Here is a 26,658-nt window from a genome sequence, read left to right as displayed (position 1 = left end):
CGGCGCGACTTTTCCACCTCATTGCGTCGTTTCGACCGTTTATTGTGCACTGTTGGAGGGAAAATGTGACCTCTTGGTGCCGAGAAAGACATCTCAGTCAATTTAAATTTAGATTGATCTTCATTATTCTTAAAAGAATGGAATTAAAGAAATATATATTGCTTCAGCATTTTTGCCACTCAATTTTCTAAAACATGAAGAAATTTAAAGTATTTTTCAGAACTTGAAACAAAAATCTAGATCAAGCTCTAGAACAGATAATAAGTTATGAAATGAACTCTTGAAATAAACTGCTATTGTCCAGTGGTTGCAACACCGTTTATTCGGGTTCCTGTTTTATCCGGGTGTCTGTTCATACCTGTATGTAGAAAAGTAGATCGTCCACAATTGAAAGAGAATAATAGTCTGTGAGCTCAAAATAGGCTCAACGAGCCTTATTATAAAGAGGCTTTAATTCGATTATTATTCATCTACTATCCAGTTCTGTTCAACTGTTTAACGACTAACAAGCTATTCCCCTGAGACGATTTCTACGATTTCTAAGGCATAATTTCCAAACACATTGTTCTATTTTTACGAACATCACCTTCATCATGCCTATCGAAACGTCATAATCATCAAAAGGTCGGGAAAACTTTACCATTCCATCGTGTACCGGACGATTGGCCTCGAGCAGCATTCGTGACACCTAATCGGTTAGGGTTTTGGAACTTTGGTTGCCTGATTTTGTTGTTTCCATTTCTTCCACTTCTTTGCGGCTGTATTGGTAGCAGTTTTAATACCTGTTAGCTTAGTGGAAAACTCTCTCTCTCTCTCTCTCTCTCTCTTGTTTTCGCTCATTAAGTTTTAAAGTTTTTGCACCTCGTTAGGGTACGAGGTTTCATTTTACTGTTTGGAATTAAACTGCTTAGATCGGCTTCTCCCGGTCCTCAATAGCTCTCTCTCGCTATCCCCCACTGAGTGTATTCGTGGAATTCAGCACCAGTGTACCCGTGGAAATGACAAACTAAAATCAACATTTCCCACGGGTCGACACCTAATTTTTTTGTGTGACACTGTCATTTTGGACGGTTTTCCTCTTCTCCACGGCTTCTCCGGCCCGGCTTCTACTAGTGCGCTCGGCTGGCGGCAAGTAAGTCACGGAAACGCGCTTACGGGACACGACAGAGTAAGCACCACCACCACCGCGCTTGGCTAGTGAAAGCGCACTAGGTCGGTTGTGATGGCATTGCGTCATATCTCGTGTCCGACGAGGGAAAATCGTGGAACTTGCCTCATGATTTAATCATCTCGTTTCGGAGAGCACGGTGTTTTTCGGTGGAGTTGTTTGCCGGACACCGCCGCCGTGTGTCCGATATTTTCTGATGCTGAATGTCTAAATGTCGAAGCCCCGGTGGTTCTGGTAGCTGGTGGAAGCACAGTTCTATCCGGGGACACTACTCTGTGGTGATGTTATGCTCGACGCAAATATTCGCAGCACTTCTCTCGGACGCACAAATCAACCGGCATAGTGCACTACCCACCAGAAGCTCAATGCAGAGTGTGTGATGTTGCAGTGCTGCAGTCCCACAATTCGAACACACACACACATCCGGGAGGCCATATCCACCGGAACACCGCAAACACACTACACACAACATCAGCACAGAACAGGAACGTCCCAGTAAACACTCATTTTCTCCTCTTCCCATGTGACCTGTCATGTGTGCGAGATTGTGTTTGAGTGTTCGTGGGTCCGTTCTGCGACTAAAAGGGCATCCGCAAGGAAGGGGAGATATCAGGAGGGAAAGGACCAAAGCAGGAAAGGGAAAAGGATGCCGGGATAATGTTTATGTTTTTAATTTCTGTCATTGCTGCGGCTTATGTTTTTTCGTGTCAAGGAAGAAGAGAGGGTTTTTTGGGGGAGAGGTGGTGGAACGGGAAGAGGGGTTTTGCGGTGGAACAGGATTGCTCGATAAACTTTTCACGCACATCCCTCACCCCTTCTCCTTGCCGGCCACCTTTCTCTGCGTACTGCCAGAGCCGGCAAACGAAAACACCCGGCGTTGTGTGTGTCTCCGGAGAGTCTGACGTTTGCAAATGACACATAGGAGAGTAGCTGCTGCTGCTCGCTTGTGGAAAAGAAGAAGTAGTCAGTCGGAAAAGCAAACTAGTTCCGAACATATTCACCAGTAAGCAGGCAAAAGGGACCGAGGTGTGAGCGAGGTTGAACGATTCGGAATTCGTGAACCTTCAACCCGCCCCCCAAAAAAAAAAGTGAAACTAAACAGTCTAAATTAGAGCAAAAGGTCCGGACTTTGGAAAACTCGAAACGGCAAACCGTTTTCCGAGCGAACTTTTCAATGAAAAATATACTTAAGCCCTCATCCCCCGAAGTTCTAGTGTTTGGTGCGCCCTTAGGCTTCACCGAAAATCCACTTGTTTTAAGGTGGTGGCACCATCTTTTTCGGGGCTGAACTCGCCATCGCCCACAGGAAAATCTACAAAGCAGTCAAAGTAAAAGGTAGCTAGTAGCAGTAGTTCGATCGTGTTTCTGGAGAGTTTTGCAAGCACACAAGCATTCCGCAGCGCGCATCCTTTTTGGCGTTTGTCTCTTTCGGTTCGGAGCTAGCGAAGGTTCCTTCGGAGTTCAGTAACAGCAGGGAAGCGACGGTGAAACCTGGAGTGTAAGGTGTGTTGTTCTGCTGTTGTTGCTTTACTGGCAGAGCTTTAGTCCAGATGCTGCGCTTGCTGTACATCGGTTGCTGTTTATGCTAGAAATCGTTATTTATGGCACCGACAAAGTTTTGGCAGGTCTCTCCGCTGCGTCTCGTCCAATCCCATCTTTCTCAGCGTCTTCACCGTGGCGGTGCTAGAACCACCGGAAAAAGGACAGGTTTTTCGGGAGTGTTTGTGAGCCGAATTTGCAACAAATTCAAGCGTGTGTTTGTGTGTGAAGGGGAGGAGTTCTGTCGTAGTTTAGGATGCTTTGGCAATGGTAACGCGAAAAGTTTAATTTCGGTCAAATGAAAAACGCTTCTTGTTGTTCTTTTTACTTAGGCGACACACGGGGGTCGTCTGGATCATTTTGCAAACTTTCCCCAAGAAGTGCTGGTGGAATGATATTCGTTTTTTTTTCCTCAAATGGCTCTCTTTGGTTACTTCTTAATTAAAGTATTAGTAAATTAAGGCATTGCAAAGTTCTGCAGGATCAAAAGCCATTGCATACATTAAAAATCATATATCACTACATTGAATTGCATATCTTTGGGCGTAATTAATGAGCAATTAAGAAATTGAAGACTTGAGAACTGTAAGAACTCCGGAGCTTAATTTCTAATTTGCATACACCAAGAAACAAATTAAGTATCTCAAGCTAACACAGCTGACTATATAATTATCCACTCTGCTTAAGCAAATCACCCAGCAACAGCAACGGAACAAATTCAAATCTGCTGCTAGCAGCCGAGCAAACAATTGCTATTGATTTTCCTGCTTCCGTGTTATCACACCCAGTTTATTATTCTTTCTTTCTACCTCGAATGCAAATACTGCCCTGTTGTTAATTTATCACACCTCTCCCAGCCACGCTCATTTGTTTCCACTTCCGTTGGGCTTGTTTGTTGCAGCAGCAGCAGCTTCCTACGACGTTAAAATAATTAATACGCCCGTTCGAGTGGTGAACTGTGTCTGTGCGCACACACACACACTCTCACTGCAAGCGCACGCCCGTACGATTAAATCGTGCTGGCGGATATTTTAGTCACACTTTCGCGTTCGCCGTGTGGAAGGCGGATGGCTGCTGCTGGTCATAAATTTTTGTCTGCAGATAATTTTTCTGGAAAGAAAACGGCGCGCAAGTCAACTCATTAAAAAGTCAAACTTTCTCTCCAGTCGTCGTTTTTCTTACGACATTTCTTCGGGCCGGCCACAGCAAATTGAAACATCCCTTTTTTTTCGACGCGCTGCTGCAGCAGCGCCCGGCGACGAAACGTCATCGTGTGGCCATCAACGATATCAAGAGGCCCACACCACGACTGCGATGGTGACGGACGCGCGCTCGCTCGCTCGTCAAACGATCGTCGTTATGAAAGACACGACAGCGGAGAGCCGTCTGGATGCCGCCGGCCCCGACGAACGTGCGAACGTGTGTAAACTGAATTAAAAGTGTTTTGCTTTTCACACCGACCAACGGGGTAAGGAGGAAATGTGAAGACGAAAGAAAACTTTATTGTGCTCACCGTCTCGTGCCCAGCTTTTTAAAGCAGCCAAGTGGTAATGCTATCAGCTAGCAAATAAATAACCGTTTGAAATTTTTACTTCCGATGTGCGGTGTGTGTGTTTTGCATTTTGCTGAGAAAATAGCGTTAAAACTTTGAGTGTTGCTTCTTCACCTCTAGAGCGAAATCGGCCGGAAGTCCCGGTGCGATCGGATCAAAAGGGGTGTCGCTCATCATCATCCCCAACAGCGTTTAGCTACGGGTTTAAACTCTCAATTGCAAAGTGAATGTTGTCTTTGCAGCATATCAACAGAGATATCCGTTTGGTGGCATGGGATGACAGGTTTAATTACACACAGCAACAGGACAGGTTTCTAATCACTAGCGCCCTTGCAAAACACGTCGCCTTAGGTTGTCGAACTTCTCTCTTTACTCGAGGAATGCGAACATGATCAGCAGCATTCGGAGAGGTGTGTTGAAATGTTGTATCATTGGATAAATATTTCAAATAATAGCACGCTAGGCTCGTGTGGCTGTTCGAAGTTAAAGGGATCGGCGTGTGTAGTAACGCGTGGTGAAAGGTGACACTTGACACAAGGCTCATAGACGGGAGTTTAATTGAATCGTACCTTCCTCGTTGCTTCTTCATCATTCCTCACTATCATTTAACTGCCATTTATCCCAACAAAGATTTTAATGGACATATTTTTATTTTCTCTTTGCAGGTAATCATCGCAACTCCACACCAAATAATGGGACTACAAAGCGCCAATTTTGAGCCCCCAAACCCTGAAAGACGCTTAAGTATAGACTATTATTGTACTAGCTTTGTTGTACGAAAATTGGACAGTATTAAAAGAGGGAGTTAGTTACTTTTATAGCAAACTGAGCAAGACCTCCATTGCATTGAATCTAGTCGCCATTGTTTACCTGCCAATCAGTAATGAAGACCTGGAAATCTTTATCATCTGCGCCACTTTCTCCACCGGCTGGATGATTGCAGTAAAGATTTGCGCAAAGATCTTGATTATTTTAATGTTTTTCTCCCCTTCTCGGCACTGGTTTGATTATCTACACAAGTCACACCATTTAGAGCACTTTCTTCTCGTGTGCTCCTCTTGGTGTAGGTCATTAAGACAAAGCGAAACAAATCCGCGACAGATAGCAATCGGTGTAACACCTTCGTGTGAACGAGTGACATCTTTATAGTGCCAGATCTTCCCAGAGATCTGTGACGGGCTGAGTACCAGTTCCGTCCGGATGGCAAACAACTATGGCGTTGAACTCTGGCCCTAGGAGGAGCAGACTAGATTCATCTCACTTATCTATCGGAATACACAGCCTCCTCCATCATTCAATCATAATCGATCGAAGGTGTCTTGAAGGGGGGGGAAGAGGACTGTGTTGTTCCATTTCGCACTCCAACATTCCCATCCGGCAAGAATGGTAGACCCGGCGATATAAAAAGCAAACAAACTGTCCTCGACGTGTCAATGATGACTCGGCGCACTGCCTTGAAACCAGCCAGCAAAGCCAGCCGTGTTTAAGCAAGTCCGAGTGCCGGATAAAGTACTTGACTGTATGGATGAGAGCCGTCGGCAAAAAAAAAACAACCAAGTTTCAACCACTCCCGGGAGAGGAAGATGTGTTGTTTGTGTGGCTTTTCCGTTTGCCGTTTTTCATCTCCATTTCATTTTTGCGGGCCGCCCCGTCACAACACACTCTCGTGGACTACGGTCGAATGAAGTGAAAATGATTTTCCTTTCACTTCATTTCATCCACCGAAAATGCTCACCTTTTTTTGTTGTTTTCCTTACTCTATGTCTGTGTGTGTGTGTGTTTACCTTCTCGGAAACAAGTGGAATATTGATGGACGGATGGGCAAAAAACCGTTCATAATCTTCCTGCGGGACGGCATACAGCGAGCTTCCAACTTTTCAGCCCTCCATCGGCCGTGGACTATAAACAAATTCCTCCAACAGTGTGAGCGTGTTGTCAGCCGGTTCTCGTTTTCTTTGCGAGCAGGGCTTACACACGGCGCGAAGAAGGACCTCTCCTAGCCCGCTCCAGCTGATAGCTCTCATCGACGACACAACATGCCGTCAACTGTCGTCCGCGTTGTCCTGCCGACCGACAGTTCAATTTCGCCTAGACAAAGTTATTTCGCCCCGCAGTCTATGGGGTGGAGGAGTGATGGGGGGGAGGGGGAGGACGGTCCGCTACTACTAACGCCGGTGTGTTTCATCAATCTGCGACCAATTGAGTCGGTCGATCAAGCGTCAAGAATTGTCAACCGTCAGCGAACGAACGTCACATCTGGTTGGGGTCTCCTCCCGGTGATGTTGATGATGGGCATCACCGGAGTTCGATCGAAGGTTGCGCTGACTTTTTTTTGGTTTTGTTTTGGCCGTTCCATTCTTGGCGCTATATTCTTGATTGTTATCGAAGCGCACAGAAATGGAAATGGAAGGACAAATGATGCGAGACAGAAACATGCGGATTAGTACGTGCAAATTGACCAGAATGTTCATTAGATTGATTGCCACCGTGTTCGGTGCGCTGTGCTTGAAGAAGCTATTTAGGATTACGGTAAATTAAATAGAAGGTAAAAAGATGAACAACACAGGAAAACAATCAGGAGCTGTCTTAATGCAAAACGTTACTAATTGAGGGTAATGAAATCGATTGGAAGCATATTTCAGTGCCAGAAGCATACATCGGAATAGCTCTACTTTAGGTGGGATGATTTTTTTCGAAATGTCCGGAATTGTTGGCTATAAATTCTAGGACCACCTAGACCAACGCGGAATCAATGCTTCTTCTTGCATTCAGATGCACTTATTAACTAAGCAAACAAATGGAAAGACAATTTAAACGCAGCATATCCGCGCGATTCTGGTTCACGGTTTATCGCACTCTGTGGCAAGATAATTGCAGACAGTAGCCACAAATCGACCTAATCGCACACCGGCAGCTGCCTCAACCTCAGAGTCCAACCCCCGAACCAATGACGACGCAGCGCAGAACGAACGGGGTATTAGCAGTTTAATGATGGAATTGAATGTACGTTCGAGCACGGCTCCCCATTACTGTGGAACACACGCTACTGACATTATTATAGTCCGGTGCATTAGTATGTTAATGGGTGGGTGGTGCAAATTGATTTGGCTTCAGGTTTTCGGATACGGCTGATGGCGTTTCATGCGTCACGGGGACTGGAACTGGAGAACCCCCCCGGTCCAGGGAAAGAGCCGAATGTCACCGGTGTCTTCCGGGACTCTCTGTTTCACTTGAGCGATCATCGATGTCACGGGTGATCCGCGTCCGGTGCGGTATAGAAGAACGACCCCCAAAACGGGACCGTTCTTTGTCTCTCATAGCAGCTGCCCATTCAAGCGTAACGTCATCGGTGGTGGTTTGCCGATGCCTTCTCCTATTATTCCAACCGGGGTTTTTTTTCCAGTATTGCTTCTCCAAGTGGTGGTGCGTAAATCTTAGGTGGTACCGTAATCGCTAATCGGTCCATTTGCTATATCTACCGGCAGCTGACGTTTGAGGTCAATCAACAGCGGTGATACTTCTGCGGGGGGACACGGCACGAGTCTCCTGGATCTGCATCCAGGCAAGCGCAAAGCCACAAACATTAAATTAAATGGATTGAGAGGCGTACAGCACCGATACGTTATCAGTGACGCGTGTCATACCGAGGAGTTAGGGGAGTTTTTGGGAGTTGTAAATACTTCCCGTTAGGGTAATGTTCTGGAGCATTCCGATAGAATATTCTACACACACCATACGATCAATTCTTGCAAACGCAAACACATCACATCCGTGTGTACTCGCTTTGATATCAAAGAAAACTCGAGCTAGCTTTGTAGCCAGCCGTCGTTCAACTGCACGAAGTAACAACGAACACGTAACAAACAAAATGAACTATCATGTTTGAGAGGGCAAAAACATTCCAGGTGGATAACAAGAAGAGACAATGCGATAGAAAATGGAGTAGTCGTTCGTTTTTGTTTTTTGTTTTTTTTTCATGCGGGCACATACTATCAGTTCCAGTAATAGTTCCTCTTCAGAGCGGAAAACAAAATGGAGTTTTAGCATGCGATATAAAGGGGTTCTCCATCTCCATCTCATCCCACAAGTCCTCATCAATTTCCACCTATCGTTACCCAGTTACCGAACCATCAAAGAGAAGCGCCCACTCGGTCCCGGAGATAATACTCTCCTAACGGTAGCGTCGCTTGTAAGGATTTAGCCAGTACACCCGGCTACCTACACACTCCGGTGCGGGGAAAATTCGAAGCAGATCGGTTTTTATTGCCTGGCGGCTACAAGGTGCCACATCATATGATGCCGTTTTTCCTGTTCGTCGTTTTCCCTTGCTAGATGCTGGGAAAGGCCACTGAGGAGCAGAACACGAGACATGAGAGAGATAGTTTTCTTCCTGGTCTGCTGTGATGCTCCGTTCGAAGTGTACGGAAGTCAAAAAGCGGAAACTGAGTGGTGCTAATTTTTTTCTTGCTGTAAACCCAGCACAAACATGGAGATGGAAGGGAAATTTTCCCACCAGTCATTTCTCGCAGGACACGACGGTGTAAGTGTGTGTGTGTGTGACTCTGATCAAGTTGGATGATGGGGACCAGGCACAAGCAGAAGAAACTTCTGCGAAAAAAGAGCTGGAAAACAGCTTGGGATAGAATTTCGGTAGCGGTAGTAGCAGTTAGCCTCGGGACAATTTCTATCCATTGATAGTGCTCTGGTGGCTACCCTGGCCAACCCTTGCTGTACACACACTCTCTCTCTCTCCCGGTGGAGTAATAATAACGAGATGGTCGAGCATCATTCAACGCCGTGGTGTTCTCATGGTGCTGGCGGAAAAACCCCCGGTCGGTTTTCCGAGCTCCGGCTTTTTTTTTTGTTTGACCGGCTACACATCCTAACGTGACCGAATATAGAAACTGACATTTTACCCATTGTGTGGTGGTAGTGGTTGGTGGCCGGTTCGTTGTTGCTCGCGGCGATGCAGGACTCTGCTCCCTTCCTTAACTGACCAACGATTCGGAACTTCTTCAAACTGGAGGGGGAGACTAGCGGCACCCAGCGATTTTCCCCGAGAACTTTTTGCTGTTGGTTCCGATTCCCCGAAAGAGAGACACGTGGGACAAACGATATCCATAATGCTTTTCGGGTAGTGCTGTAAAGCCGGGCCAGCAACCATGCCACGATACCCCCTGGAGCGGTGAATCCTTTTTGACACTATTCCACCCCCAGCCAGAAAAAGCTTGCACGCGAACTACAATAAATTTTATTTAACTGACAGCAAATGACAGCGGCAAAAATATGATACGTAGCTTCTGGAACTGGCTGCTCTGTGTGTAAGTTGGTGGGTGATGCTGTGTGTCCTACTTACAGCGGCAGTTGTGTGTATGTCCGCCACAGATTTCGGTGTGTCCACTGGTCTCCCTCTCTCTCTCTCTCTCGCCGCTGCTGGTCGTCCATTTGGTCCTATTTTGGAATCGCCCTTTTCGCAGAAGGCAAAAACTTTCCCTGGTCGTCGTCCGTCGTTCTACATTCTCTACTGCCGGTGGTCAATGTATAGATATATCTCATCTTTCTACCCATATCGCATCCATTGGGGTGGAGGGGACACCCATCGCCTGCAGCATTTCGAAAGGATATTTCATTTTCTGTCCACCACCAACTACTACTACTACAGCTAGAGTTCTGGTGTGTATCTGTTGCTATAAAGTGACCAGCCGACAAAGCCGTGTGCAACTGTTTCCTTCCAGCGTGCGCCCGGTATTACAGCTCCAGCTCCTACCCCGTTCGGACCCGGAGCGCGCTGGACGTATTACATTGTGCTCAAGTTACTACACATTTGTTCGCGGTGCTGCGGGTGGGTACTGAGGATGAACGGACCGCTTTTTTTTGCACTCCAATATCGTTCGTCCTCCCTGACGATAACACCACCATTCTTAACGCCTGCGGGGGGACCATGCATGGGATTGTTTTTGTGTCGTCGTGTTGACTAGTACCGGTGATGCACTCCATGCTTCCATTGTGTGTGTTGCACACGGATCAGTTGACAATTGGATGAAGTGTTGTGTAGTGCGGGGCGCTGTGCTAAACTTTCGCCGCCAGTCCACGCGGTTGTACGGAAACTGTTTCTAATGATATTTTTGAAACTGTTTGGCAGCGCAGCAAAAAGGGAATGCCCAGCTGATTACTATTTGCAATCAATTTGTAGTACATTAATTACATTACGGGGGAGACATTCAATCAGCAATCTGGCTTTCTACACGTCAAGTTATAATGGGGAAGTTTGATTTCATGTGATGGTTGAAAATGTTTTGATGGGCTTTAAATTTGCTAGAATGCTCTCTAAAACGTTAGATAAATTATTTGAAGCTCAGTTTTTATCTAATACTAGACTAAACTTAACCTACATAATATTTAAGTGAGCGTTTAAATTGTAGAAAAACAAGGAACGACTAAGAATTATAGCAAAATTATAGCAGAAATAGTAAAAAGTGTTTGAAACCGAAAACGAGATTAATCAGAATTTAAAATTAATTGTTGTTCAAGTGTTTTCATAAGATATTTAAAGTAATTGAATACTTCTTAGCATTGATATTAATCATGCTCATGTGTTAATAATTAACCATAATTAAATTTAACATAAAATTCGTATAAGGAGATATTATAGCGAATCATTAGTAACTTATGAGTAATTGATCAACATATTTTTTATCAGAAATATAAGGAAAATGTAAACCTTACAGAACAAATAGAATCCTTTCTCCGTTGCAAAAAAAAGATATCCATTTGTGTCCAACGCCAATTACCGACGAAACTGGTAAATATTTTCTACCGAAACGCAACCCAAAACCAAATATCAATCAAAAGTAGCTGATTTCTGGTTATTTTTTGACATATTAATAAAACACTTCGTGCCTCACTTTATGCTCCAATCACATCGAATGCAATTCCGTGTACACAATCTCCAGCAGAGGAGGGGAGGATGCTGATGTGTTCCTGCTGCTGTTGAGTCAATATTGCTGCAAAGGTCTTCCGCGTACGATCGGTACGAGCTCGTTTGATGTTTTTTTATTCTGCTTCCCGATGTCCGTCCACATTTATGAGTGGTGGATATGCATACAGCTAGTTTCAGGCTGCTGGTATCCATGCTACAATGCATGGGCAAATTTGGTACGGGAAAGCAAAAACCTCAATCCTTGGACACACTACCGAGAAGCAATTCGGAAGCAATAAGGCTTTCCGCTCCCGTTGCACTTCCTGCTGTGTGGGTGGGAGCATGGAACCGACTGGCAAAGAAGGTGACTTCCCCTTTTGCAGCCCTCCGGAAGTGAATCGTAGATGAACAACAGCCGGGAGACGGGGAGAGAGAGATGGTATGGAAATCGATTGATATTGCAATCGTTCGACTCGGCGGCCAGTTCGCGGCCTAATAGTCTCCCATACCTCAACAACAACAGCACAAACCGGACCGGAGAAAAACGGATGAAGTTCATCGAAAAACAGCTTGACGCGAGCGCGAATGCGCGTCAAAGGACGAGATGCATCTCTCGTAGCGCGGAACACAATAAAGTCATTCCAATCTTTTGGCTCGCGCTTCTTGTACACACTGAGATGCCATTCGTTACAGGGCCTCGTTTTCCAATTTCATCAAACTGCCGGCAGTGGTTCGGCGCCGTGCCTGTCTTCTACTCTGTTGCCTCGGTGTCCTTGCGTCCAGGTTGATCAAACAATTGACAAGGGAACGTTCACAGCTGCGAGCTGCGAGCTGCTACTGCTACTGCTGCGGACGCTTCACGAATATATATCCTGTGTGGATCGCCAATAACCATTGCTTGCAGTGTTGTTTCCCACGGATGGTTGCAATGGACGGGAACATACCAACAAAAACAAAACCCACTCCGAAAACAGGAAGCCCTTCTGTACAGAAGTGAACTTACCGAGCAAAGTCTGCAAAGAAAAACTCCGCATGGAAAACGAACACATTCGGTCCAGGGGTGCGCTAGAAGAATCAACAAAAAACACACACAAGCGGCAGGAAAGGTTACGCGACTAGCATACCGATTGTGGTCTTAGGCTGCACGTTCCGCCATTGCGCTCTGTGTGTTTTGCTGTGCCCATTGTGGTTCGCGTGTGCCGTGAGGATAAAAATCGTTTTGGGGTTTGTGTGAACCATTCACAACCATTCGTTTGCCCGTTTGGGTGAAGTTACAGAACGAGAGAAAGGAGAGAAAGAAAAAAACCCCGGGATGCCAAAGCCGGCAGGAGCAGGCCCACGGGTACACACGCTTGGGCGAAAGTCCATCCCGAGTGGTGGCGACGGTCATCACCGTCAAAAAGAAAGCTTCTTCCTTGATGATGGCGCCCGGTACACACACAAACTGCATGCCACCCTACTGTGTGGATCTACAGAGCTGTTAGATTGTCGAACATTGGTGCACAGTCATTTGGACATGCCGAATCGGGACAGGGGGCAACACACAAAAAAATTAGTCGCTACCGACGAGAACATGCCGGGGGAGATAACAGTAGTAGTAAAGGGCATCACCATTATGATGGTACAAGAGACACACACACACGTCGTTCGCAACACACACAGAAAAAAACAGGATGAATATCTAGTCATGTTAGACCAGCAAACAATCGTTGCAGGATCAGATGATATTCAGGTCAGCAGCAGCAGCAGCAACACAAAACTGGAAGGGGACTTGCGCTGCACCAGAGGAAGGTTATGAGAAAAAGCTCGTTTTTTGCGTAAGTGAGGAAATGCAAATAGAGGACGAATGTATGCTAGAGACTTAATGGAAGCTGCTACGCACGATGTGGTCCAGAAGTGGGCCCTTTTTTGACATTTGAAAGTATCAGAAAAAAATTGAAGAACTTCTCAGAATATTTGAAAATGGATTTAATTGCTGTAACTTCAAACGTGTTCAAATTATCTGAATAGGAATTTTGCATAAAAATTGCTATTAATGAACAGATAGATGGTCGCCCCAACTTCTGAAGGATCATATTGCCGCTTCAACCTCAAAAGGTCTCAGGTGCCATGCCTAGCTGACTTGGATTTGATTTCATCCGAAGCTTGATTATCAGTCTTGAGTCTTGGAGGACCACTGGCTCAAGCAACCACTGGCTCTGTGGATTGCAGAGCCACAGGCAACTGATTCTAGAACTCCTTATCAGTAATTCACACATCAGAAAAACACTATAATGAAGCTAAAGTTTACAGCAGAAATTTAAATTTTGAACTGGCCTATGGGATCTGAGCTTTGCCACTGCATCGCGGTTTAAAGTGGAATTGCACCAAGAGTTGACATTTCGTTTATCATATCAAAATGATTTCCGCTGTGTTTTAACGAGAACTATAACCATTGTTTGAGTACCAGAGAATCAATATTTACAATTGAAAACTTATTGACTTTATTCAGTGTCAAAGTTGATTCACAATGCAATAGCTCTAATATTCTTGTGTTCCAACTTAATTGCCTAGTTCGTCTGCGCAGGTAAATGTTTGCATTTAATTGGATGTACAAATACGTACAAAAAATGTTATTGTGCTTATCACAATACACACCGTACTGTAACGAACCGGCTAAAATTGTGTTGAATGCAGATTTTCTCATTAGCGCCTCATTGATAGATTTATTCCATTTCACACCATATAATCAGCACTTGTAGAGTGAAATAGAGGGCGAACAACCAAAAAAAAAAATCCCTTGTCCCGTGATCATAAAGCATCGTCCGACTTTCCCCCGTCACAATTGTGCAATTGTTTTCTCGTGCATCACCAATTTCATGTAACCAAGCTCCATGCGCCCATGTCCCATGGTGGTGGGTCATCCAACATCCCAACTTCACGCCCCCCCGAAAAAGCGCACAAGAACAAAAGCTTTAATTAACTAATCAGTCTCGACGATGGTTCGAAATGATAACAATTTTCCATTCGGTGAATAAAAGTGTGTGTGTGTGTGTGTGTGTGTGTGTGTGTGTTTGTGTGCTGTGTAGTAGCAACATCACCACTACCAACAGCTGAGCGCACAGTGTTATGTTGATGTTATCCTTGGCTGCCAAAAATCTCCCTCCGGAAATTCTCCCCCCCCCCCCCCCCCCCACCGGCCCCCTCTACCACGAGTGTTGGGGTGTGTGCAGGGGCTGCACACAAAAGCTTTTCCATTACGCGGGAAACCGTGATTTAATTTTTGCGGATGAGCCGCCAGCTTTAGGGCTGGTGAGTTTTTAGGGATAGCGCCTGATTTCGGTGGGAAATCAGGAGGGAACCATCATTATCATCATCCTACGATTATCTACAAATGAATCCATCACTTCAGTGAGTCGTAGGCAATTTTAATTAGGATTTAGATTGCAAGCGGGATAGAAGGGCGCGCTCCGGGAACGAAGGAAAATCTGTGAAATTGGATTATTTAGTACGGATTTGGAGTGTTTGGTGTGTGTGCATGCGCTTTTTTATTCTTTTGCCCCTAACGCACCCCTCTGCACTGGCTGCTGTGTACAATAGCGGGTGCGGAAAATCCGATCGAAATATTGTGATTAGATTAATTAGCAGCAGAAGTTCGTAGCGATCGTCCGTTTTTTTTGCGTCAATTTTGAAATCCAAAACGAATGTTTCATATGAATTTTGCGATCTGACAAAGCTTTTCAATCCAGACAAATTTTGTGCGCCCCCCCAATAACTAACTAATTAAATGTGATCCTTTGATTGCTCCCTTTTCAGCTAACGCACAAGTTGTAGACACAGACCCACGCACGATTGTGGTCGTAGAGAATCAGGAAAATGTAAAGCTCAGCTGCCGGATAGGCCGTCCGGCACAGCTTTGTCTGTAAGTATTTATTTTGAAAAACCGGAATAGTCAGTCCTTCATCCGAACCTAACTCCTACTTTATTTTTCCAGCATTCGGTTGCCTGGAGTAAATGATCAATTTTCATTGGACCCTAACGTTGCGTCTCCGGTGCCTGGCATGTCCTACCACGGTGATGGGCTGGACAAGGGTTCGTGCGGTGTGCGTATCGCGCGAGTGACGGCGGAAAATGCAGGCCTCATGAACTGTACACTGTTCGTTGATGGACGTGGTTTGACTGGTTCCATCGAGATTGTTGTTGCTTGTAAGTATAGGCCATGTGAGGCGTCAAAAAGAGAAAAAGCGATTCCACATTGATCGTCTGTTTTCTACTGCAGTCCCACCGGAGCAACCCGCCATTGAAGTCGTCTCAGGAAATCTGGCCAACTTGGAGGTTAACAGTGAGCTCACCTTTCGATGCATCTCCGCACGAGGCAATCCGGCGGCCAAGCTTTTGTGGTTCTTGGGTAGGTTTTGTTGCACGCTCACGCGTTACCTTTTTGAAACACATATAAATGATTCACTCATTTGAATATTAACAGATCAAGAACAAGTCTATGAGGGAGTCAAGATGGAGGAACTGGAAGAATACTTCGACGAGCGCTCCAACAAACGCTACTTCACCGCGTCATCCACACTGACCCGCTCGATTCGTGCGGAGGACAATGGCAAACGCCTCACCTGCCAGGCAGAACATGACGCGTATCCGGAGAAATATTCCCGCACTGATCTCATCATGAACGTTAACTGTGAGTATGCGTTGTGCAATGCTGACCCTATAGAAATAAGGATCAATTTATTAAGAAGTGCGCGTGTTCCTTAATCTTTTACAGTCCAACCACAAGCACTGCCCGATCAGGTCGTCTATGGACTGCAGCTGGGACGCACTGCGACCGCCAGTATGGTAATCAAGGCGAACCCTTCGCCACGAGTTCTGTGGAGCATTGATGGCATTGACTATCATCAGGGTACCGAGCAGGGACGATATGCTGTACCGATTCCGGAAGCGCTGGTAAGAAGCCCCCCACCCCCACAGGACACAATCTTGATGGAAGACGAGATTGATTCTTGATCCATTTTTAGGGAAACAACCACTACAACGTTTCGCTGACCATTGCCGGCCTTACCCTGGAAGATCTGTCCAAAATGTACGTGATGCGTGCGTCGAACAACTTCGGCACGGAAGATTACCGGCTGAGCCTTCGCTCCCAGGACGAAGTGTTCAGCGAATCGAGCAGCTTCGGTACCGGTGAAATTGTTGGCCTGGTCCTAGCCGTGCTGATCGTCCTGTTGGCCGTTGCCCTGATCTTCATCGCTCGTGCTACCGGTAGATGGTGCTTCCGAGGTAAGTTTAGAACGATTTAGTAATAAAGCTAATAAGTAAATGGTTTCTCGCGTACAATAATGATTGCCACTCGGGAGATAAAGTGCAACACGCGGTGCCTACTGCCTTTACTAACCAAGAACCGAACGGGGAGTGCGTTTGCTAGGGTTACCACGTAACAAATTAAAAACCCACACCAAAATCATTCCCTTTCGATTGTTTTGTTGCATTCCACCATTAAACCCCAAGCACCACGACGCACCGCGGCAGGAGAACCGCAAGAAGCATAGGAACAAGTGTACACGATCAGTAGTACCATTCGGCAAGGTTAGTCACGAAGAAGAAAATACGCTGGCTTTGTGGCCAAGTGTGTGCGCCTGTGTCCTGTCTTCACGCCGTTAAGCTTTTTTGCAAGAGCTCCAGAGAGAAACTTCTTTGGAGAAGTTACTACTACACTACAAAAGCTTACAGAGTCGCACCTCGCACGCATACAAATTTGAATTGAGAAAAGAAAAATCACCAAAAATTTCCTCAATATTGGCGTTCGCAAATGAACTTTGAAAAGATTTTCGTTTTCTTTCCCGCAATTTCCTTTTTTCATCTACACAAACACACACACACACACACACATTCCGTTGCATATGCTCCCTCACACCACTGGCCTCCTTCACTCCATTCGGTCCTATGCATCCTAGAACATGTCGCCACATCTTGGTTTTCACACCGTTTCGGAGCTTTCCACGTTCAAGTTTTGTCGTCTTGTTTTAGGCTTGTTTGTACAATTTTCTTGCCGATTTTACATGTTTCTATTGACTATTTACTACTGTGTTTTTGTCTAACGGAACGGATCCTTTAACCAACCATTCTTTTCTCTTCTTTTCCTTTCTCCCCACCCATCTTTTCCCCCAACCCGTTCTCTTCTTCTTTTTTTCCTTTCTCCGTTTTTACAGTCAGCTTGTATCAGTAGTCGAACGCACACTGTTCGATGAACTTTATCGCTTTTAGTGCCCGTGTGCCGTGTGTTTGTTAAGTATTCTTCGAACACGAAAAAAAGAGCCAACCAAAAACCTCCTGAACCGTCCAATTAAAATCATAAAAAAACAATCAGTGTTCTCTTAAGAATGTATTTTACAAACCCTCTCCTAACTATAAGTGTCACGACAAGCCTTTTGGGTGTTTCTGTATACAGCTCGCTCTCTAAATCAAATTTAACGTAAGTGTGTTCATTACTCCAAAAGACATATTATGCGTGTGTGTTTGTGTGTGTAGCTGGACGGTGTAAAACATGTGCTTCGTATGTGCGTATTTTTGTTTGGTGAAAACCCCTTGAGATTAAGAGCTATAGCTCGCTGTACCGGTTAGGAAGCAAAAAAAAACTACATAAAAAAAGAAGACAAATCGTTATAAAACTTTCTCAAACACGCGTGTACGTTAAGGGAACGGAGTTGTGTATGCTAATGCCTGCCACCATTAACATGAGAAACGGTACGACGGAATTTTTTGTGCAAGCCGAGTGTTTTGTGTAGAGAAACATGACGGAACCCCGAATCCACTGAATCGCAGTTAGAAAAGAGGTCACAAACGACACGCACACCCAAGCAATTAATTATAGGGCAAGCGGGCGAGCGGTTCGCAAGCATAATGCACAGGAGCCGTTGTAGCGTTTAATGAGAAACACAATGACGAAGAAAAGCATTATTTTAAGCTTAAGCTAATTTATGCCGACTATTTCGGTTGCACTTGCGGAAGGCGTAGTAGTGGTAGTAGGTAGTGGTTAGTGTAAACGGGAAAAACTTTCGCACAAGGCAAAAGCTGCTTTAAAATTCATTCGTATGATAATTAGATTTGTTCTTCTGACATTACGTCTTCAGAGGTAGGGCGAATTGAATCGTTTTAAAAGCAATTGCGCACTCGCTCTCAAAGGATTACTCCGGAAATGCTATTAAAAAGATGGCCGGTTTTCTTTTTAACCTATACCGTTCACAGTCATGTTTTTTACGTGTGTATGCGTGCGTCCGATGCAGAAGAAGTATCGTTGATATTCAAATTTGCTTCAAGTGGATAATATCGCACAGAGAGAGGGATAAGGATAAGTAAGTGCATCATCATAGAGTGCCATTAGAGCAGTTTGTTTTTTCGATCTATGAAACGATTCCAACGCCAGCAGAAACAAACATCACAAGCATTTTTTATTTCCTGGTAAGAGTGTTCATCTTTGAGTTAATCACTTGCTGCAGGATGGAGACGCCTGGTCTTTCATGCTAGCCAGAAGGAATATTCAATAACCCAAAAATGCGGAATGCGTTCAACGGCAATCGAAAAGCAACTTCCCCCATCGAAATGATCGCGCTCGTCCAATTCCAATCCGAAACGTAAATTGAAAAACGGAAAACGTGCGTACAAACGTTTGTGTGTGTGTGTGTGTGTGTTTCAATTGGGGATGGGAAAAAAAATCTGGCAGAAATACACCACCATCACTGTATCTTTTAAGCTGTTGTGAAGTTGGCCTGCATCTTACGATCAAGAAACAGAAGGTAGGGACCTCCCTTCATATGAAATGCAAATGTTCTCTTCCATTCCATTTTGTTGTTTTGTTTTTCCCCTTTCATGTTTCGTACGTTCGCAATCGTCAAGTCATTTGCGTTTTTTAGAGCATCTCTTTTGCGAAAACGAAAAAAAAAAACAAGGAACTACATTCAAATTGGACCAAGCAATTTGCTGTACGTTTTGCTACTGACACTTTAACTGTTTGCTTTTATTAATTCTGGCCCCAAAAAGAGACGCCCTTGCGATCGTTCTCTTTCTGCCGCCTTAGACCGTTTTTACTAATATGCTTCATATTTTCATACATTTTAATCAGATGCTAAATTAATTCTGAACAGCATTCAACACTGTTAGTTTGTGTGTATGTGTGTGTGTGCACCTCACCTTTGCTCGGGAGGACATTATAAGTAGCTTAACTTGTCCTCTGAGAGAAAGAGAGCATCAAGAAGAAAGGATAAAACATGCAAACGCTGGTGTAGCATAATATGCTCTTCAGCACGCGTAACCTTCTCGACAAGGTGATCGCCTCGCGTTCATAAGGAAAACCACCCGATTTTTTGTATCTTTCTCGTCAGCCCTCTTTTTCTTTATCATTGACACCCGGCAGCGAATCTGTAGCTAGAGAGTCAATCCGTCTTGTAGAAAACATCCACCCTTCCCGAGGAAAACAAAACAAAAACCAATTAGAGCATAGACCAAAGCGAAGATTTCTATGAAAAAAAGCCCCCTGAAAATCTCACATACCCACACACACACAGACACAGCTAGTAAGAACCGATGTCCTGATTCTGTTTCTTGGTTGTTTTTGCAGGCGCTTCCCTCAATACCGATATCAATCCGGACTCCGAAGCACAGATTACACCGCACCCGCACGATGACGAGATCGACGAGCGGCAGCAAACGCAGGACCCGGCCGCCCACTACGTGCACGAAGGTGACGAGAAGCATGCGGCCACTAATGGGAAGCACGAGAACGGCAAGCAGCAGCAGCCGAAGGCGCAACCGGCTGCCATCCCACAACCGCCAACCGTCGGTGGCGGCAAGCAGGAAAATGGCAAGCCGGCCGATAACAACAAAACGAACACATCCGTGTAGAGATTTCTTCGGCAGCCAAACATTTTGGTCCAGCAGTTTTGCCACTTAATACACTAGTTGTAAAAGGGATTGTGATTGGACGGGCGCCTCGGAAGGAAGAAATATTAGCGCCGTTGTTCTAACATTGATGAAAATCGCCCACCGCCGAGTGGGTTTGTGTGTGTGGATGGAAAGGAAAAAAGCGGACAATGCGAAAGTATAGAATAACAAACACAACAAAGCCGCGCAACAAAAACGAAAAGAAAACGGGAAACTAATTAACGGACGGCGAGCAGGGCAACATACAACAAAAACAAGCTAGAAATGCATGAAAGATCTGTTATTTTTGGAACTGAGAAAGGAAAATTGGCGATGTGAAAATAGCAAAAAGCACGACAAAACCAGACCACGGAACGGGGAGAGCATGGAAATTCGGTTCTTTAACGGTTTGGGGCGGAAGAAAAATAGGCAGCAGTTCCTTACGCGTTTGTTTATTTTTTGTGCGGTTGAGAGCTTTCAATCCTCCTGCTCCAGCGAGAAAGTCCGACAGTCCCGCTGATTACGCCGGGAGTGATTAATGTGTGCGTGTATGTGCATCCCCAGCAACAGAAAGCGTTCGATAAGATACTTTCCTTCCAAGGGGTTGATCTTTCGCTTGTTTAGATTAATTTTGGGTTTCCTTTAGTTAATATTTGAATTTGGCTGCTGATGCGCACTCTGTTTGGTTTGATTTACCGTTTGGTCGTGGCGCACAAAGCATAATAAATGAAATAATCGAATCTCATCGAGAGAAGGTAGCAATTAGACCGCACGAAATTCGGACGTGGAAGCCTTCCTAGTGAAGGGAGAGGTAAGAGAAAGAGAGAGAAAAAAGGTTTCCCAATTTAGAAGCTGCCTCACAAGCAGAACGGAGCGCATTAGAAGATTCTAGGAAGCGGAATATTTTGATTATAAAATAATGATTCTCATTGAATGAATGGAACTCTGTGTAGGTTTTTACGGCATAACTTAAAAGAAAAACATATTGAGTATACACGCGTGAGAGAGATAAAAAGCGTGGGAAATGAATTCCAGACCTTTTATTAGGAACAGCATCAATTCAATGGAAACAAATGGCATTGCTTTGCTTTCCGATTTTGCTCCGCCTTAAATCGTACTTAATTAAATGTTTGTTCACTAGAAAAAAGTAATGAAACGAAACGAGAGTAATACAACAAATTCCATCCACGCTCAGGTTCCTTTTGAAGCGGAACGATGATACACTTAAGCTAAGGAGGAGACACATACGATGCTCGAGCGCTTTGACGCTTGTTGGAAGTGGATAGTGGTTATAGCTCTATTACGATCGGCCATTTTGACCGGAACCGGCTAAGCTATTTAAGTTGTATGGAAAACGAAATGGCGGATACATATTATTTCATAAGCGCTCAAATGTGTTTGTTCCCCCCTTCCTCTCGTCTAGACATAAGCTACTATTTGCACAAAGTGTCCATATTCAGGAAGCATTAGGAGTACGTTAATTTTTATTGCTATTTTTATCCCCCATTTTGTTAAAAAAAATACCACCAACCCGATTCACTACCGCTACCTACCATTACTACTGCATACCATTTCCAACAGGAAGAATCTCTTACATACAACTAGATCTGTTTTTTATAGAATTGTAGCGCGAAACGACAATGAAGCCAAGAAGCTACCACATGTTTCAACCACAATCTATCAATGTTATCTCTAAACTTTTACAAACAATTTCTTTAGGAAACAGTTTATGGCAGCTCTCGAATGCACTTTACACCACTACTTATATAGGGACAAAGATAGCACCATAGATATAATGAGAACGATATGGAGCAGGAAAGAGAGAAACAGAGAGCAGCAAGGGAGAGAGGTCGAGAGCACCCCATTACCAATGCTTTTATTACTTGTGGGGGAGTTTCGAAGCGTTTTTATTTAAACGATCGCGTAGCAAACACACAAACTACCGCTCTGGAAACACAGCATCTCTCAAGCGAAAAGAAGAAGCGTTTTTTAATCTTATTCCTTACTTTTTTTTACATATTAAAAATTGTATATACTTGGAACGAATAAAAATCTAAAAAAAACCCTAACTTTTACTGCCCACTTTTGTATCATGTGGTTGGGAGATGAGGAGAAAACAGAACCGAGAGCACACGTGTTTAAATGTTTGTAAATAACAAGCTTAGGATTTTTTTTTATTTTAATTAGTAATGTTAAGAGGAAAATTCACCCCGTTTTTCTTTCCTTCTTCTATCGTTAACAGGCAAAAGCAGCTCAACTTCTACCAGTGCAGCAAAAATTGGTGAAACGTAAGTATCAGGGATCGCTACCGACGGTAGCCCGATCATCGCAGATTAAGATATGTGTTTCGTGTGATTAATGTAAAAATTCAAATGTAGTGTAACGTTCGGTGTGCCTGTAGTATTTGCTTACTTGCTTGCGTGTCGGTATCATCTTACAAGCTCACAATCGCCTCTACCATACCTCATTTTAGTGACGGCTTTTCTGCTTCCTAGTATGGTAATTGGGAGAATAAAATTTTTGGTTAATTTTATTTTTTTATTTTAAAATTTTATAAAAAAAATCCTCTTTTTTCTCTCTAAATGCTATCCTTCTTTCCAACCCCTTTTTTGTATACGCCGGTCGAAACTAACCTACCACAGGGACACTATAGACAATGGTGTTGGTGAGACAATGCTACCACCACCGACCATGATCGTTCCGTCGGTCGCATCTAGTCCTGCCGTCCCGAACGGGGACTCCCACCCACCAACACCCGACCCGAACAGCTCCATCCTGAGGCCAACCAACATGCGCCATCCGCTGGACGCATCCGGACCATATCCGTTGGGTGCGGTCCGGCGCGAACCACAGCTATCCGTCAACAGTGGGAACTTTGACAATGCGAGTGTCCTGTCGTCGGATTCCTGCTCCACCGTCGGATACGGTGATCCGAACCAGGTCGGTCTGCCACCGGTGGCCGGCGCACAGAAACGATGGATACCGCATCAGCAGCGTGAATTGCTCGAAAAGCAGGCTCAGTTACTGCTGTCCGGTGCCGCCATTAAGCGCAAGCGTGAGACGGAAATATTCTAAACGCATCGATGGTGCCAGCCGGCGGTGAAGAACTCAAGTGTAGTTTTGTAGGCTTACAAATAGGAATACTAAAATCCCAAAAGGAAAGCTAACGTGCTCGCTCCTCGCTAATGATGGTTTAATTATGTTTGTTTTTTTTTCTTCTAATTATTAGCAGCTTAACTTATCTGGGTGAAGAAACCGGTTAGTCGATGCTATTGTTTGGTGTTGATGGAGATTTAAAACAAAAAACGACTCGCCTAATGTAAAGAGTAGAATTAATACTTCAACCCTGTATACCCTGTATAGCTAATATGCCCTCTAATATTCTCTCCACGATGTTGTACGTATTAGTATGGTTTGACGATGTACAGATGATGCTAATTTATTACTATATACCGGATGAATGTAGCGTTTTTGTGTGCGAAAGTAATAATAAAGCTCGTTGTTAAATTATGCTTTAAATGTATTGGTACAGTACGAATTGAAAATACTGTGCGTTTAAATTATAGCAATTGAATCGTACTTTTATAGCATTTATTTTTGATTTTTAATTTGTATATTTTTATGTTGTTTTCATTATTTTAATTAACAGAGCCGTTTATAGTTAGGTTTTGAATATATTAAATAATTTTTGATAAAATCCCCAACAAAAAAATGCTTAAGACCACCTATAAAACCACAACTAGCGCTGTCTCTGTCTTATTCGCACCAAACATTTCTTGATTCACTACGTGCACTATTCGGTACGAAGCTTCATAAACAGCACCACACATGCATCCGCTTCACCCATCACCGTTTAATCTTCCCTTCGTTTCTCCATCATCAAACAAACAGCAGCGACACGGAAAGTGCAGAAATGAAGCAACCGATGACGAAAACGCAGCGCCTGAAGAACATTTTCGCCAAACGCATGCAACGCGGCCCAACGAGCGAGCTGCCCGAAGAAAACATCACACCGGATGTGGTTGCGGTCGACGAGCAGGACACAAAACCATCGGCAAAGGTAATATTCTGGCCAGTTCTTCTATGCATACGGTGCACAAGGAAGTCTCTTATGACGTGTTTTCTTTCCATCGGCAGGACGATCAAACGCTCGTGTACGCGGAGCTGGAGCTTAAGCCGGCCGGCGCCGGTGAGATATCGTTCGTCAACAAGCCTCCCCCCAACGTCAGCAACGAATCGACGGAGTATGCCGAAATTTTGTACGTACAGCAGCAGGCCGGCGGTGCCGCAGCCGGAAGCGAAACGGCAACCGTCCCACAGCAACAGCAGCAACCGGCGCAGCGTCACCATTCGAGCGAAGATAACCGACCCGTCATCGACGTTAGCATCCAGAAACCGAGCGCCAAAAGTGATGCCGGTAGCAAGGGAACTACCGGCCCGTCCGGTGGCAAATAAGTCCCACGGGAAGGAAAGCCCGAAAATTCATAAGCCTTGAGGCGTAACGAAGAAATCTCGCTTACGGTGTTTGTTGGTTGCTCCCGTGCATGGGAAAGCGGGAAGCAATGTTTCTTTTATTTTTTCTTCACACGTAAAGTTCATTCCGTCCATTAACATTAGCCGGTATCAGCAAGTCAGTTTTCATTTCATCTATTAGGGCGAGTAAAGGTAGTGGTGCGATATCTTCGCCATGTTCATCCCACATCATCATCATCATCATTACCACAACAGACAGCGGTTTAAAACTTCATGCAGGTAGCACAATGCGTTGCTTAAGTCGTAGTAGTAAGCGTGAGTTTGTGTGCGGCGCGAGTGGAAGTGTGGGGAAAGGCGAAAAGATTTCCTTGCTGCATTCTGATTTATTATTTTCACGCTAAGAGCACGGTTAGTGATGGGGGGAGAAATTTTTAATGTACTTTGTATCAGCAGATACTTCGAAATATAGGATTGTAATAATAAGTGGTTTCTGTTTTAAGTTGCTTAAACTGGGTGAACACTATATCACACAAATGTTAGGCAAAAACGGCACCGGTCTTAACACGACAGGACCGGGGTTTAAATCCCATCTGGACCGTTCCGCCGTAGTGAAGACGAACTATTAAACTTAAGTCTAGTAAGCCAGTAATGACAGGCATGAGCTAAGAGTTCGTTAAGCCAAGAAGAGAGACGAGCGATTAAAAAAAAACTCCAGTCCAGTTGGTAAAATTGTCAGATATTATATGATATTGCACAGTCTTTTCTACTGACTACTAAACTACTGATTGCCCTATTGAAAACATTATGAATCTTGTGTGATATGTTAAAGCTTACCGAAGTTGAGAAGTTGCGCATCATCCAATTGGTACAACCCTTTCAACCCTTTCCACTATTCCTTTCCGATTCACTGCCAACCTCAAATCGCCAATCAGCTCGTCCAATTCGCCAACGGGCGGTGGGTAAAGAGTAGGGCGGCTACCCAATTGCATGCTATTGACATAACTCAAACGACAAGTATCCACTGCAGCAAAGAACGCAAACTTGCCACCGCCGTGCCTCTATTCCGGCGTATGATTATGCGGCCCCGGATAGCGGTTTGTGTGCGCTCAGGTCAAATGGAAAGAAGCAAACTAGGCGACACACGACCCTTCCGACCACCCCAGGAACACACAGAGAGCAAACGGTCGCAAATTAGCAACAAACAGTCCCAAACGAGCGAATCGTTCCGGATCGGTGTGCAAAAACCGGCAGCCCCATCGTCGCCCCAACGTACCCGTGTGCGCTCGGACACCGAAACGTCGTGCAAACTCGTTGTGTCGTGCCGGCAGGTGATAACCCGGCTGAATTGCAAGGAAAGGTCAAAAAGCGCCATTTCGATTCGAGCGCCACTCTACACTCTAAGGACGACGCACCGACACACTGCAGTAGCAGTAGTCAGCAGAAGGAGCCGGTTGGTGCGCAAAACACGCAAGAGATGAAATTATTGCTCCAAAGAATTCCCGTGCAGCGTAAGAAGCTTCGCAAAAGATGATTGTGCTGAAGTCGGAAGCTTCAAGGTGTTCGCCAACCGGCAGAACGCTGACAGAGGCGAAACCGGGGGGGGGGAAATATACCTGTTTCCGGTTTTAACGATTGTAGAGTCAGTAATTAAATTGAGTTTAACGAGAGGATTTATAGAATTTCTAAACTAAATTAATTAAGGATATGGTGTCGTAAAATAAAACACCATTCCGTGTGCGCCATTGCACGCAAACCAACCGGACCAAATGGCCAGCCCACTGTGTATGTGCAGCGGAACCGGCATGCGTTGCTACGGGGACTGGAGCTCTGGGCGAACTGAAACTCATGACCTAATGGCCATACGGCCCGGTTTGGTTGGCTGCTAGCGTGTTTGTAGCGTCACCGCGCTGTCTCTAGGGAGCTCTCTGACTTGTGTGCTGCAATATGGCAACAGTGCTCGAACGATCGTCGTCTTACCGTTAGTGGTCGTGTTCTTCTAGGCACTTTTGCGTTCGCTCTCTTCTTGTGCGTCGCAGTGCGTGCGATGATGATGATGGTTCTTGAACGACGAACGGAAGTGGTAAACACCCGGACTGAAATGCCAAT

At 44.9% G+C, this 26,658-nt stretch overlaps 2 protein-coding genes across 10 annotated transcripts in view; one reads left to right on the top strand and one right to left on the bottom strand.

The window, feature by feature from the left end:
- The window catches only part of LOC118503666 (fasciclin-3), a 91,023-nt gene extending 65,984 nt beyond the window's left edge, over nucleotides 1–25,039 (top strand). For 3 of the 6 annotated variants that reach the window (XM_036037197.1, XM_036037196.1, XM_036037199.1), the window contains exons 3-11: nucleotides 14,974–15,079; nucleotides 15,152–15,363; nucleotides 15,437–15,565; nucleotides 15,641–15,847; nucleotides 15,932–16,110; nucleotides 16,182–16,443; nucleotides 22,322–22,367; nucleotides 23,971–24,139; nucleotides 24,217–25,039. In XM_036037197.1, coding sequence (XP_035893090.1) covers nucleotides 14,974–15,079; nucleotides 15,152–15,363; nucleotides 15,437–15,565; nucleotides 15,641–15,847; nucleotides 15,932–16,110; nucleotides 16,182–16,443; nucleotides 22,322–22,367; nucleotides 23,971–24,139; nucleotides 24,217–24,534 — 1,628 coding nt within the window. In that variant the 3' untranslated portion in view covers nucleotides 24,535–25,039. Of the gene's footprint in view, nucleotides 1–14,973; nucleotides 15,080–15,151; nucleotides 15,364–15,436; nucleotides 15,566–15,640; nucleotides 15,848–15,931; nucleotides 16,111–16,181; nucleotides 16,444–19,777; nucleotides 22,149–22,321; nucleotides 22,368–22,721; nucleotides 23,599–23,970; nucleotides 24,140–24,216 lie in introns of those variants that run through there. The other 3 variants (XM_036037202.1, XM_036037201.1, XM_036037200.1) reach the window with 2 other exon arrangements.
- LOC118503664 overlaps nucleotides 1–26,658 on the bottom strand; it is a 239,104-nt gene that overhangs the window by 144,187 nt on the left and 68,259 nt on the right. The gene's annotated exons all lie outside the window — the stretch shown is intronic.

Source organism: Anopheles stephensi, chromosome 2 (genome assembly GCF_013141755.1).
Source record: "Anopheles stephensi strain Indian chromosome 2, UCI_ANSTEP_V1.0, whole genome shotgun sequence".
Classification (NCBI taxonomy): domain Eukaryota; kingdom Metazoa; phylum Arthropoda; class Insecta; order Diptera; family Culicidae; genus Anopheles; species Anopheles stephensi.
This window is presented reverse-complemented; position numbering and strand designations above follow the sequence as displayed.